Source organism: Mustela erminea, chromosome X (genome assembly GCF_009829155.1).
Source record: "Mustela erminea isolate mMusErm1 chromosome X, mMusErm1.Pri, whole genome shotgun sequence".
In the NCBI taxonomy this organism is placed as follows: Eukaryota; Metazoa; Chordata; class Mammalia; order Carnivora; family Mustelidae; genus Mustela; species Mustela erminea.
The window spans coordinates 64,231,593-64,244,204 of NC_045635.1; the positions used below are offsets into that span (position 1 = coordinate 64,231,593).

Below are 12,612 nucleotides of genomic sequence, written 5' to 3' on the forward strand. Positions count from 1 at the left end.
AGTATAATTTTAGGAAAGATACTAATTAGATAAAAATCATTCTCAAATTGAAAAGGGAAATTTCACTATTTTTAATGTCCACGTCCTTTAAAGAAAACTTCTTGCCATACAGAATTAAGTAACTAGTAAGAAAGCTGTTGGGAATATAAGAATTAAATCAAGGCAAGTGAACACTATGTAGCTGTTTTTTAAAAAAGTAGAAGTATATGTACCAATATGGAAAGATGTTCAAGAAACACCTAGGTAAAAAGAACAAGTCATAGAAGAATATATATGATATGATTCCATTTGTGTTTGTTTTTAAAGGAATACAAATTTACATACAGAAAAGACTATTCAAGATCCTATTCATATTCTCTAATAACATAATTAAGAAAGTCAATTCACTATCAGTTTAATATTTCATAACATTAAAATGAAATTATATCCTTTAAAGTTTTTTTTTTTTTTTTTAAAGATTTTATTTATTTATCTGACAGAGAGAGAAATCACAAGTAGGCAGAGAGGCAGGCAGAGAGAGAGAGAGGAGGAAGCAGGCTCCCTGCTGAGCAGAGAGCCCGATGCGGGACTCGATCCCAGGACCCTGAGATCATGACCTGAGCCGAAGGCAGCGGCTTAACCACTGAGCCACCCAGGCGCCCCCTTTAAAGTGTTTTAAATATAACATTAAAAAAGCAGATTTAAACCCCCATGTGGCCCTAAGCCATTATCAAAGGGATTTCATAGAGACTGTCACAAAAACTCTTTTTCCCTAGATGCGCTATCAGTAAACTTTATTTTTTTATTATTTTTTTAGTGTTCCATGATTCATTATTTGCTTATCAGTAAACTTTAAATGTAATAGTTCACTGATTAGAGAAACAAAATATTTTTTATATAGACAAAATATATTTTTTAAAAACCTCCAAATGGTTAATGTTCATGTTACTTGAATTGACACGTATATTAAAGGTTAACTGGAGAAATCACTGATTCATGTTACCATTAGATAGTTATTTATTACTCCTACCTTTTGTTGCTTTAATTGTGTCTAACCATATGAAGAACTGAGAGGTTATTCATAGGAGGTTTGGGGGCTTTTCTGTTTTGTTTTATTTTTCCTTTTTAAACAAATGACTAAAGTTACTTTGGTAGAGTGATACCATAAACTGGGGAGCTGCTCTTTCAAGTCTCAGCTACATGGAACATTAAGTGCTTGAATTTGAAGCCAAGACAACACGAAAAGCAACCCCTCAACAATTCCCCCTAAAATGGCCTTTTAGATTAACTAGAATATGTTTGAACATATTTAGATCATTATTTTAGACCAGAGAACATGTGGCTTTCTCTTACGTTCAAAAGGGTCAAAATGATATCTACCGTCATAATAAATTTCTATACTAATCTAAATAATGTCTTTTTTAAAATCCAAGAACAATGGACCAGAAGACAGATGTAGATACTACTCCTGGCTCTGCCACTTATTAGCTGGAAACCATGGGCAAGTCACTGAATATCTCTGACCCTAGGTTTCCCCACTTACATAAAATATAAGGGCTTGACAAGATTACCTCTAAAAGCATCCTTTTCCAAGTGTGAAAGTCTTACTCGCTTTGTGACAGTGAAAAATATCAAGAGACACTTTTATTTGCTGATTCCTAACTGCTATATGACAGCAAAGAATGTTAAGGAAGATATATTTCAATTTCATATAGAAATATTAAAATTATATATGACCTCTACTGGAGATTATTAAAAGAGAAACATACTATTTCCTTTACGGTTTCTGCACAGCAACTTTTTCCCACAGGGCTGAAATTTTTACTTGGCATAAAATACACATTTCAGATTATAGTATCTTTCTGCAGTTTTATGTGGAGGACTAAGCACCCTCTTATTGAAATACGATTTTATTCTTTTTGAAACATTCTGAAATACAGCCTTAGTTAAATGACTAACTTTCACCATAATAGTAAAGTATCTTTGGTCCATGGTAGGTTTTTTTTTTCTTTTTTAAGCTAATAATCTAAAGATGTTTACCTTTGGCAGCATGGGAGTATCCCTCTTCTTCTTTTTTTCTGAATTAGGGTCATCTAGTAAGTCTGGCTCAAAAGTATAAAGTTCAGTAAGCTCATTCATGGTAAAATGACGCTCAACCTGCTGCTGATCAACAACTCGGAAAGACAGCGACTGCTTAGTTACTTGCCGATCATAAATCTTATCTTCCATGGTTCCCTTTGTAAAAAGAAGGAATAATATATAAATAACAAAACTTCATAGTGATATACTCCCATAGAGCAAGTTTTATTAGCAATGCTGCTTAATTCATGAGAGATTTCATCTGTTCACCATAGTTTACCTTAAGAAAAAAGAAAAGTATATTACTGATAATCATCCTGTATTATCTGACCAATATACATTCAAGTTTTGCTTTACATATTTCTGTACTTAGTGGAAGTAGAAGAGTAGTTAGATACCAAGGTGAACAGAAATAAAGTACATGAAATGACATTTTAGAGGGTTATAAAAATAGTAATTCAAGAAAGCAGTTTCGTACCTTCTCGGTGGAATATAAGCGCTCAATAGTTACTATAAAAAAACCTTTCTATCAAGTCTTACTTTCTATCATTTCGGGATAGAAAATTAACAAATAAAATGCCTTATCTACTACATATATATCATTTTAAGCCAGAATGTAAAGGAGCTTTTAACTTAAATGACAGGAAAGGGGTTACTCTGCAGTTTGCCAATTATATTAAGTACCACAGAAGATCAAAAGAGTGAGGACTGATCTACCAATATAACTCAGTCTCTGGTTTAGAAGCCCAGATTTGGAGGCAGGTGGAGAGAATCGCATCTGTTCCCAAAACATGTGTAACAGTAAAAAGGCAACTTGATTCCATAAACCTGTATTACCTTATACTGCATCCACCTCTTTGGTTTTACTCGTTTTTCTTAAATTTCAGTTTGTTTTTTAATATCTGAGTTTATATTTAAAGGAAATGACTTTAATATTCTTTTCCTAGAAGGTATTTAATATTCTTTGTAATGATTTTTTTGTCATTATAAGTTAACTTTTTCTTCGTACTAACCCATGTTCTTCAAATTAAGAGAGTATCTAGTAGCCACTCAAGACAATGATCATTTGACCTCTACATCTATAAGCAAATCAGATTAACTTATTTGCTTTTCTATGTATGCTAAGTAAAAGAACTATAAATGTTTAACTTTTTTGAACGGGCAAGAAAATTCTAAACCTGTTTACCCATGCAAATCCATCTCAATCTGAGAAAGCTGACATTATAGACATGGATGAACTACAAAACAGAAAATCCTAAGAAGCCAAAATTGACCTCTGCTGCTTTATGTATAGGATTAGGGTTGATGTTTTCAAATTCATTTGCTTCTCTATAATGTATACATGTTTGGCACTCTAAAAACATTATCAATTTCACCCAACCTTTCACTATGAAAAAAGAAAATACAAACTGTAAACCTACCTGAGCTAAGAACCTATATACATACACAGGTTTAGTCTGTCCAAAGCGATACACTCGGAATATACTCTGGATGTCATAAGATGGATTCCAAGAAGCATCAAATATAATCACTCGATTGGCAGCTACCAAATTAATTCCAAGAGATCCTGCTTTGGTGGAAATGATAAACAATCGTCCTCTGAAAATAAAAACATGCATAAATGCTTTAGTAATAAGTTCTCCATAGATATTTTAATTATGATATGACTTTTTAATCCTAAGGTGGTTTTCTGAACAATTAGGAGTTCAAAGAATTCATTCTCACTTACTGATGAAAACAAGACATGTCTAAGGAGTCAGGTTGATGATTTATATGTACAGGAAGAATCCTACTGCTGGCAAACGAGAGTCTGATTTAGGAATAAAGATATATATGGAAAGCACATGTTTACAGAGTATTCAAGGTATGTACAGATCAGTAAATGTAGAAAATCCATGTTTAACTCCAAAGTTCATACTGCGTTCAGTACTGTTATGAGCAATAGCTAAATATATCAAAATAAAGGACAGTGCGCAAGGGCCTAACTGTAGTAGGGATGAGTGAAAGGCAATTGTAATATAGTGTAATGACATACAGAGAGAATATGTAATAAACACAGGGAGAGGTTAGACAGATGCAAGATACTAAAGTAGTTAAAATTGAAGCAAGAAGAAAGAGGGCTCCAGGAAGGATGTGTTAAAAAAAAAAGAAGAAGAAGAAAGACCAAAAACTAACTGTAAGATATCTGGGAATAAACCTAATCAAAGAGGTAAAATATCTGTACTCTAAGAACTACAGAACACTTATTGAAGAAATTGAAGAGGACACAAAGAAATGGATAAACATTCCATACTCCTGGATAGGAAGAACAAATATTATTAAAATGTCTAAACTATGAAAACCAATCTACACATTTAATGCAATCATGAAAGTATTTTTCACAAAGCTAGAACAATCCTAAAATATGTATGGAACCACAAAACATCGTGAATAGCCAGGCCATCTTGAAAATGAAAAGTAAAGCTGGAGGTATCATAATTTCAGACTTCAAGCTATATGACAAAGCTGTAGTGATCAAGACAATATGGTACTGGCATATAAACAGACACATTTATCAATGTAACAGACTAGAAAATCTAGAAAAGGACCCTCAACTCTATGGTCAACTAATCTTTGACAAAGCAGGAAAAGAATGCCCAGTGGAAAAAAGGCAATCTCCTCAACAAATGGTGTTGGGAAATTGGACAGCCACATGCATAAGAATGAAAGGACCACTTTCTTCCACCACACACAAAAATAAATTCAAAATGGATGAAAGACCTAAATGTGAGACAGGCATCCATCAAAATCCTAGAGGAGAACACAGGCAGCAACCTCTCTGACAATAGCCACAGCAACTTCTTAGAAGATACATCTCCTGAGGCAAGGGAGAAAAAGCAAACATGAACTAGTGCAACTTCATCAAGGTAAAAATCTTCTGCACAGTGAAAGAAACAACAAAACTAAAAGGCAGCCCACAGAATGGGGAAGATATTTGCAAACGACATAACTGATGAAAAGGTTAGTATCTAAAATCTATAAAGAACTTAACAAACTCAATACCCAAAAAACAAATAACCCAGTTAAGAAATGGGCAGAAGACATGAAAAAACACTTTTCCAAAGAAGACATACAAATAGCTAACAGACATATGAAAAGATGCTCAACACCACTCATCATCAGGGAAATACAAATCAAAATCACAATGAGATACTACCTCACACAGGTCAGAATGACTAAAATTAATAACAGAGGAAATGACAGGTGTTGGAGAGCATGCAGAGAAAGGGGAATCCTCTTACTCTGTTGGTGGGAATACAAGCTGGTACAGCCACTTTGGAAAACAGTATGGAGATTCCTCAAGATGTTAAAAATAGAAGTACCCAGCAATTACACTACTAGTTATTTAGCCAAAGGATATAAAAATACTGATTCAAAGGCACACATGCACTCCTAATGTTTATAAGAGCAATGCCCACAAGAGCCAAAATATGGAAAGAGCCCATGACCAATGAATGGATAAAAAAGATGTGGGGTGGGTGTGGGTGTGCACATGTGTACACACAGACACAGACACAGACACAGACAGAGTGGAATATTATTCTGCCATCAAAAAGAATGAAATCTTGCCGTTAGCCATGATGTGGATGGAACTAGAGTGTATTATGCTAAGCAAAATAAGTCAGAGAAAGACAAATAGCATATGATTTCACTCATTTTTGGAATCAAGAAAACAGATAAACATAGGGGAAAACAGAGAGGGAGGCAAACCATAAGCGACTCTGAACTGTAGAGAACAAAGTGAGGGCAGCTGGAGGGGACATGGGTATTAAGGAGGGCACTTGTGATGAGCACTGGGTGTTATATGTAAGTGATGAATTACTAATTTCTACTCCTGAAACCTCAATTACACTAAATGTTAAATAACTAGAATTTAAATAAAAACCTAAACAATAAATTTAAAAAAGAAGGAAACTAATAAATTGCATGCTGTGCTGTAACACAAGAATCTAAATTTCTGAGAATGTGGGAATGAATTAGTTGACAGGTTCATAGAAAACTAAGCAAATGTTAAAACAGAAACCATTAATTGAACAAAAATGAACATGTGCATGAAAAAGGGAAAAGTAATCATAGTATTGTAAATGGCTTGTGTGTGAATATTTACATAATCACAATAAAGCAAACACTCCAAATATTATAAAAAATATTTTGGGAAAATAAATAAGGAAAAGCATGCATATGCATGTGGGTAAATTCCCATCTTAGATTTTAGAAAGGATATATGAAAGTAAATACCAGGAGAATTGCCAAGAGCTGAAACCTGTTACCTGGAGCAAGTCATATGTACCATGTGTAGGAAGGGGTTGGTCAAGGGACTGGTTTTGATCTCAAGCCTTATAGAACCGTTTTTTAAAAATATGTTAATATATTACTTCAATATAAATAAAACCAATTTAGAAAGATTTTATGTAACATTTTTAAAAATATAAACAAATCTAAAGAAAAAAACCTACTCAGTTCCATTCCCCAGAAACAAACTCCTTTCAAGTTATGGTATTTTTCTAAGTGTATATATTTTTGGTTTTCCATAGATATGGTATCTGTGTATATAGTTTATATTATGAGCATTTCCTCAAATATCTTGGTAAACACCATGCTTGGCAGCTAAATAATATTCCACTGGATGACTATATTATTTGTTCACTGTTGGCCAACTTAGGAGTGAGAAAACCCCTGGAATATAGCACACTTTCAAAACGCCTTTATACACCAAGCCTTACTTTCTGTAATTTCATGAAGGAAAATAAATAACTAAAATGCCATACTGACTATATATATAGTATTATACACTAAAATGCAAAGATGCTCAAAATTTAAATAACAGGAGAGAGCTTAGAATTAAGTAAAATCCTGCAGAAAATAAACACAGGTGCTAAATTCATGTTTTATATTTACTTGGAGTTACCACATATCTAAGAACATAGGCTACAGAAATTAACAAATGCAAGAAAATATATTCATTCACAGTTATAGATAAGATCATAAGGTTGAAAATAAAGAATATGTACAACACAAAGGACTAGATTACACTCTGCCTATTCAATGAGTTACATTACCAATAAAAACCTACAATATTATGTGGAAAAAAAGCAGGATATAGAACATTATTAAGTATAACTGCAACTGCACTAAGAAACAAAACATATACATACATACAACGTTAACAATTCTCTTTGGTCAATGAAATTATGATACTTATTTTCTTTACATTTCTCTGTATTACTACAGAGAACAAACTGTGCTTTGTTTAATTAATGGACATATTTAAGGGATTATGGACAACTGGGGCACCACAATTATTCCAGTTATTTATATCTATTCTACACCAGTAAAAGGATCAAGCATACAGAATGGCATAAACTACGTAGGTTAAATACACACACACGCATACCAGGAAACCCTGTAGATAACTTCAAAATTCTTTGGTAGTTGAATGGGCTTAATAAGCATGTTTATCAAATTGCTATACATCCCAAGTACTGAATTAGACTGCTAATACAAAAGATGAAAAAATACCCACTCATTGCCCTAAAGGAGTGCAACTATAAGACAAAAAAAAAACATAAAAATAAGCAGTCTAGGGGCACCTGGGTGGCTCAGTGGGTTAAGTCTCTGCCTTCGGCTCAGGTCATGATCTCAGGGTCCTGGGACTGAGCCCCACACTGGGCTCTCTGCTCAGCAGGGAGCCTGCTTTCCCCTCTTTCTCTGCCTGCTGCTCTGCCTACTTGTAATCTCTCACTCTCTCTGTCAAATAAATAAATAAAATTTAAAAAATCAGTTTAATTTACAATAATGGAGGTACTGATTTACACGTTATTGATGTGATCAATGACATATTCTGGTTTTTAAAAGCATGTAAGTGGGAAGCAGAACTGTTTAATTTTGTGTCCAAAAGAAAAATAAACAAAGTCAAGTAAGTAAGTAGTAAGAATTATTTTACAACTATTTAACTTCTAATATTATTCAATACAGAATATATAAATCCATACTGAGACAAGCTAATTATAATATTTTTAGATTTTCCTAATACTAAACATCAGTATTAAAATATACACTCAAACACAATTAAAATATGAACTATTTGAATAATGCTGCTATAAACCCTCTGGGCATGTTTGGTAAAGACATGTAAGCATTTCTATTAGGTATATACCCAAGAGTAGAACTGCTGGCTCACAGGGTATGTATATAGCATTGTTAAAGCTGAACAAGTAGTTCCCCAAAGTGGTTATTCCAATTTACCTTCCCACCAGCAGTGTGTTCCAGATCCTTGATAACTCATGGTATTACCTGTCATTATTGTAAACTTTAAAAAAAATAGCTTAAGATTCATAAGACTTTGTAACAGTAGTATAGAGAGTTCCACTGTACCCCTCATCCAGCTCTCCATAATGGCACTAACTTACATAACTAGAATACATTGTCAAACCAGGAAATTGATGTTTGTACAATACTGTGAACTCAGGGTTATTTAATTTCACCAGTTTTTACAGGTGTTTTTTTGTTTGTGTATAGCTTCATGAAATTTATCATGTATGTAGACTCACACAACCATAGGCACAAAACTGTTCCATCACCACAAGAAAAAGCCCTCTTTTGTGTTATCCCTCAGTATTTACACCTTCCCCCACCACCCCTAATTTCTAGCAACTATAATTGTTTCATATCAAGAATGCCATATGAAAGGAATTATATTGTACGTAACCTTTTGAAAGTGGAATTTTTCACTCACCATATTGCTCTTGAGATTCATCCAAGTTCTCTGGATCAGTATCAATAGTTCATTCCTTTCTGTTGCTGAGAACTATTTCAATATATAGCTACAATATAATTTGTTTATCCATTCACATGTTTTAAGACACTTGGATTATTCCCAGTTTTTGACTATTATAAATAAAGGTGCTACAAACAACTATGTATAGGCTTCTTTTTTTTTTTAAAGATTTTATTTATTTATTTGAGAGAGAGAGATCACAATTAGGCAGAGAGGAAGGCAGAGAGAGGGGGAAGCAGGCTCCCTGCTGAGCAGAGAGCCCGATGTGGGGCTCGATCCCAGGACCCCAGGATCATGACCCGAGCTGAAGGCAGAGGCTTTAACCCACTGAGCCACCCAGGCGCCCCTGTGTATATAGGTTTCTATGTGAAAATAAGTTTTCATTTATCTGGCATAGATTTCCAAAACTGTGACTGCAGTGTTGTATGGTTAAGAATATGTTCGTTTCTTTCTTCTTTTTTTTTTTTTTAAAACATCCAGTTGTTTCCCAGGAAGAGCAGCTGTGCCATTTTATATTCTCACCAGCACTGTGGGTGAGATCCAGTTTCTCTGTGTCCTTACCAGCATTTGGTAGTATCACTTTCTTTTATTTTAGCCATTCTGACAGACGTGAACTTTCTATCCAGTTGTGATTTCAGTTTACATTTCCCTGTTGGCTAGTGATGAACATCTTTTCAAGTGCTTATTTGCCATGCATAGATCCTCTTAAATGAAATGTCAGTTTAAGTCCTTGGTCCATTTTCTAGGTGAAAATTGTTATTTGTTTTCTTAATGTCACATTTAAAGGATTTTTATATATTCTGAACATGAGTCCTTTATTAGATATGCTATTTGCAAATATTTTCTCCAAGCCTGTGGTTTGTATTTCCTTTTCTTAACAGGGTCATTTATAGACCAAAGTTTTTAATTTTGATTGTACAATTATTGACTTTTTTCTTTAATGGATTTTATCCCTTTGGTGTCATGACTAAAAACTTTTTACCTAAATTAGCTTCTTAAGATTTTCTTCTATGCTTTCTTAATAAGTACAATGTTTCACATTCAGATTTATGACCCTTTTTGACTCAATTTTTGAATGGGGGTTAGGGTTATGTCAAGGTTCGTTTTAGTTTATGAATATCCAATTGTTTCAATTCCATTTGTTGAAGAGACTATCCTCCCTTCACTGAAACACTTCTGCACCTTTGTCAAAAACGTTTTTAACTTGCATTTCTCTGATGATTAATAATGATGAGCACCTTTTTGTATGTTTATTGGCCATATGCATACCATCTTTTGTAAAATCCTTTTGAAGTTCTTTTCTCATCTTTTTATGGGAATGTCTGGTTTATCCTACTTATTTTTAAGAATTCTTTGTATTTTCTGAGTAAGAGTCCTTTTTGGATCTATGTATTAAGAATAGCTTCTCCTAGGGCGCCTGGGTGGCTCAGTGGGTTAAGCCGCTGCCTTCGGCTCGGGTCATGATCTCGGGGTCCTGGGATCGAGTCCCGCATCGGGCTCTCTGCTCAGCGGGGAGCCTGCTTCCCTCTCTCACTCTCTGCCTGCCTCTCTGCCTACTTGTGATCTCTGTGTGTCAAATAAATAAATAAAATCTTTAAAAAAAAAAAAGAATAGCTTCTCCTAGATATCTGCAAATGACATATCCAATAAGGAGTTAATATTCAAAATATATAAAGAGCTTATACAACTCAACACCAAAAAACCCAAATAATTCTATTAATAAACGGGCAGAGAATCTGAATAGACCTTTTTCCAAATAGGACATACAGATGACCAACAGACACATGAAAAGATGCGCAACATCATTAACCAACAAGGAAATGCAAATCAAAACCACAATGAGGTATCATCTCATACCTGTCAGAATGGCTAAAATCAAAAACACAATAAATAACAAGTGTTAATGAGGATGGAGAGAAAAAAGAACCCTCATGCATTGTTGGTCGGGATGCAAACTTATAGAGCCACTGTGGAAAACAGTATGGAGGCTCCTCAAAAAATTAAAAATAGAATTACCATATGATTTAATAATTCCACTACTGGTTATTTACCCAAAGAAAATGAAAGCACTACTGCAAAAAGATATATGCACCCCTATGTTTATTTACAGCAGTATTATTTACAATAGCCAAGATATGGAAGCAACCCAAGTGCCCACTGATAAATGAATGGATAAAGAAGATGGGTGTATGTGTGTGCCACACACACACAATGGAATAATACTCAGCCATAAAAAAACAAGATCGTGCCACTTGAGACAACATGGATGGACCTGGGATGGACCTGCTAAGTGAAGTAAGTTAGAAAGAGAAAGACAAATACCATATGATATCCCATCATATGATATTTGTGGAATTTAAGAAAAAAATGAACAAACAAAAAAGAGACAAAAAACCAGATTCTCAAATACAGAGAACAAACTGATTGTTGCCAAGGGGAACTGTGTAGGGGAGGGATGAAACAGATGAAGGGGATCAAGAGTATGCTTATTTTGATGAGCACTGACTAATGCATAAAATTACTGAATTATATTCTGTACCTGAAACTAATCAAACACTGTATGTTAATTATACTTCAATAAAAAAATGAAAACAAACTCAACCCCCCCAAAAAGGTCTATATAAGCATAGAAACTCTAACCATAGTTATATCTGGTCTACTGAATTATAAATAACAACATTTATTGTCTTTGTGTTTTTCCATATTATCTTTAAAAATTAGAAATCAGATTCTCCTACTTTGTAGCTTACATTTTAATTCTTTTAAAAAATTATTTATTTATTTATTTGCGAGGAGAGAGCAAGACAGTGCGAGAGACAGAAAGTAAGAGAGAGCGAGCGGGGGAGGAGGAGCAGAGGGAGAGGGACAAGCAGACTCTACGCTGGAACGTGAAGCCTGACTCAGGGTTCAATTCCATGACCCTGAGATCATGAAATCAAGAGTCAGACATAAACTGAGTCACCCAGGCACCCCTTGCCTTTTCATTTTTAATATGAAATTCCTTTGATGACAAGAAAGTGTTAATTTTAATGAAGTTCAACTTATCTATATTTCCTTTTATGGTTAGTACTTTGTGTGTCCTGTTTATGAAAGTTTTCTTTTTTCTTTTTTTTTTTAAGAGACAGACAGCAAGCATTCAAGGGGGGAAGGGGCAGAGGTAGAAAGAGATTCTCAAGCAGACACCCCACTGAGCAAGGAGCTCAAAGCAGGGCTCAATCTCATGACCCTGAAATCATTATTGAGCCAAAATCAAGAGTTGGACACTTAACTGACTGAGCTACCTAGGTGCCCTTACGAGTTTTCTTAATGCAAGATTAGGAAAATATTCTTTCCTGTTTCCTTCTAAACTTTTGTTTTAGCTTCCACATTTAAATCTACAAACCATTTGGAGTTAGTCATAAGGGAAGTACAGACTAAGACTATTAAGTCTTGGGGCACCTGGGTGGCTCAGTCAGTTAAGTGGCTGCCTGTGGCTCAGGTCATGATCTCAGGGTCCTGGGACTGAACCCCACGTTGGGCTCCCTGCTCAGTGGGGACTGCTTCTCCCTCTCGCTCTCTCTCTCGAATAAATAAATAAAATATTAAAAAGAAGACTATTAAATCTTACCAATACATATCTGTCACAACAACTTAAAAAAAAACAGACACTGTCAAGTGATGATGAGAGAGAACAACTGAAACATCCATATGCTACTAGGGGAGTGCAAATTGGTACAACCATTTTGGAAAAATGTTTT

General features: G+C 34.5%; 1 protein-coding gene across 7 annotated transcripts in view; it reads right to left on the reverse strand.

The window, feature by feature from the left end:
* ATRX (ATRX chromatin remodeler) overlaps window positions 1-12,612 on the reverse strand; it is a 290,605-nt gene that overhangs the window by 26,259 nt on the left and 251,734 nt on the right. For all 7 annotated transcript variants that reach the window (XM_032331146.1, XM_032331145.1, XM_032331144.1 and 4 more), the window contains 2 exons: window positions 3,480-3,657; window positions 2,020-2,214 (listed from right to left, as the gene is read on the reverse strand). In XM_032331146.1, coding sequence (XP_032187037.1) covers window positions 2,020-2,214; window positions 3,480-3,657 — 373 coding nt within the window. The remainder of the gene's footprint in view (window positions 1-2,019; window positions 2,215-3,479; window positions 3,658-12,612) is intronic.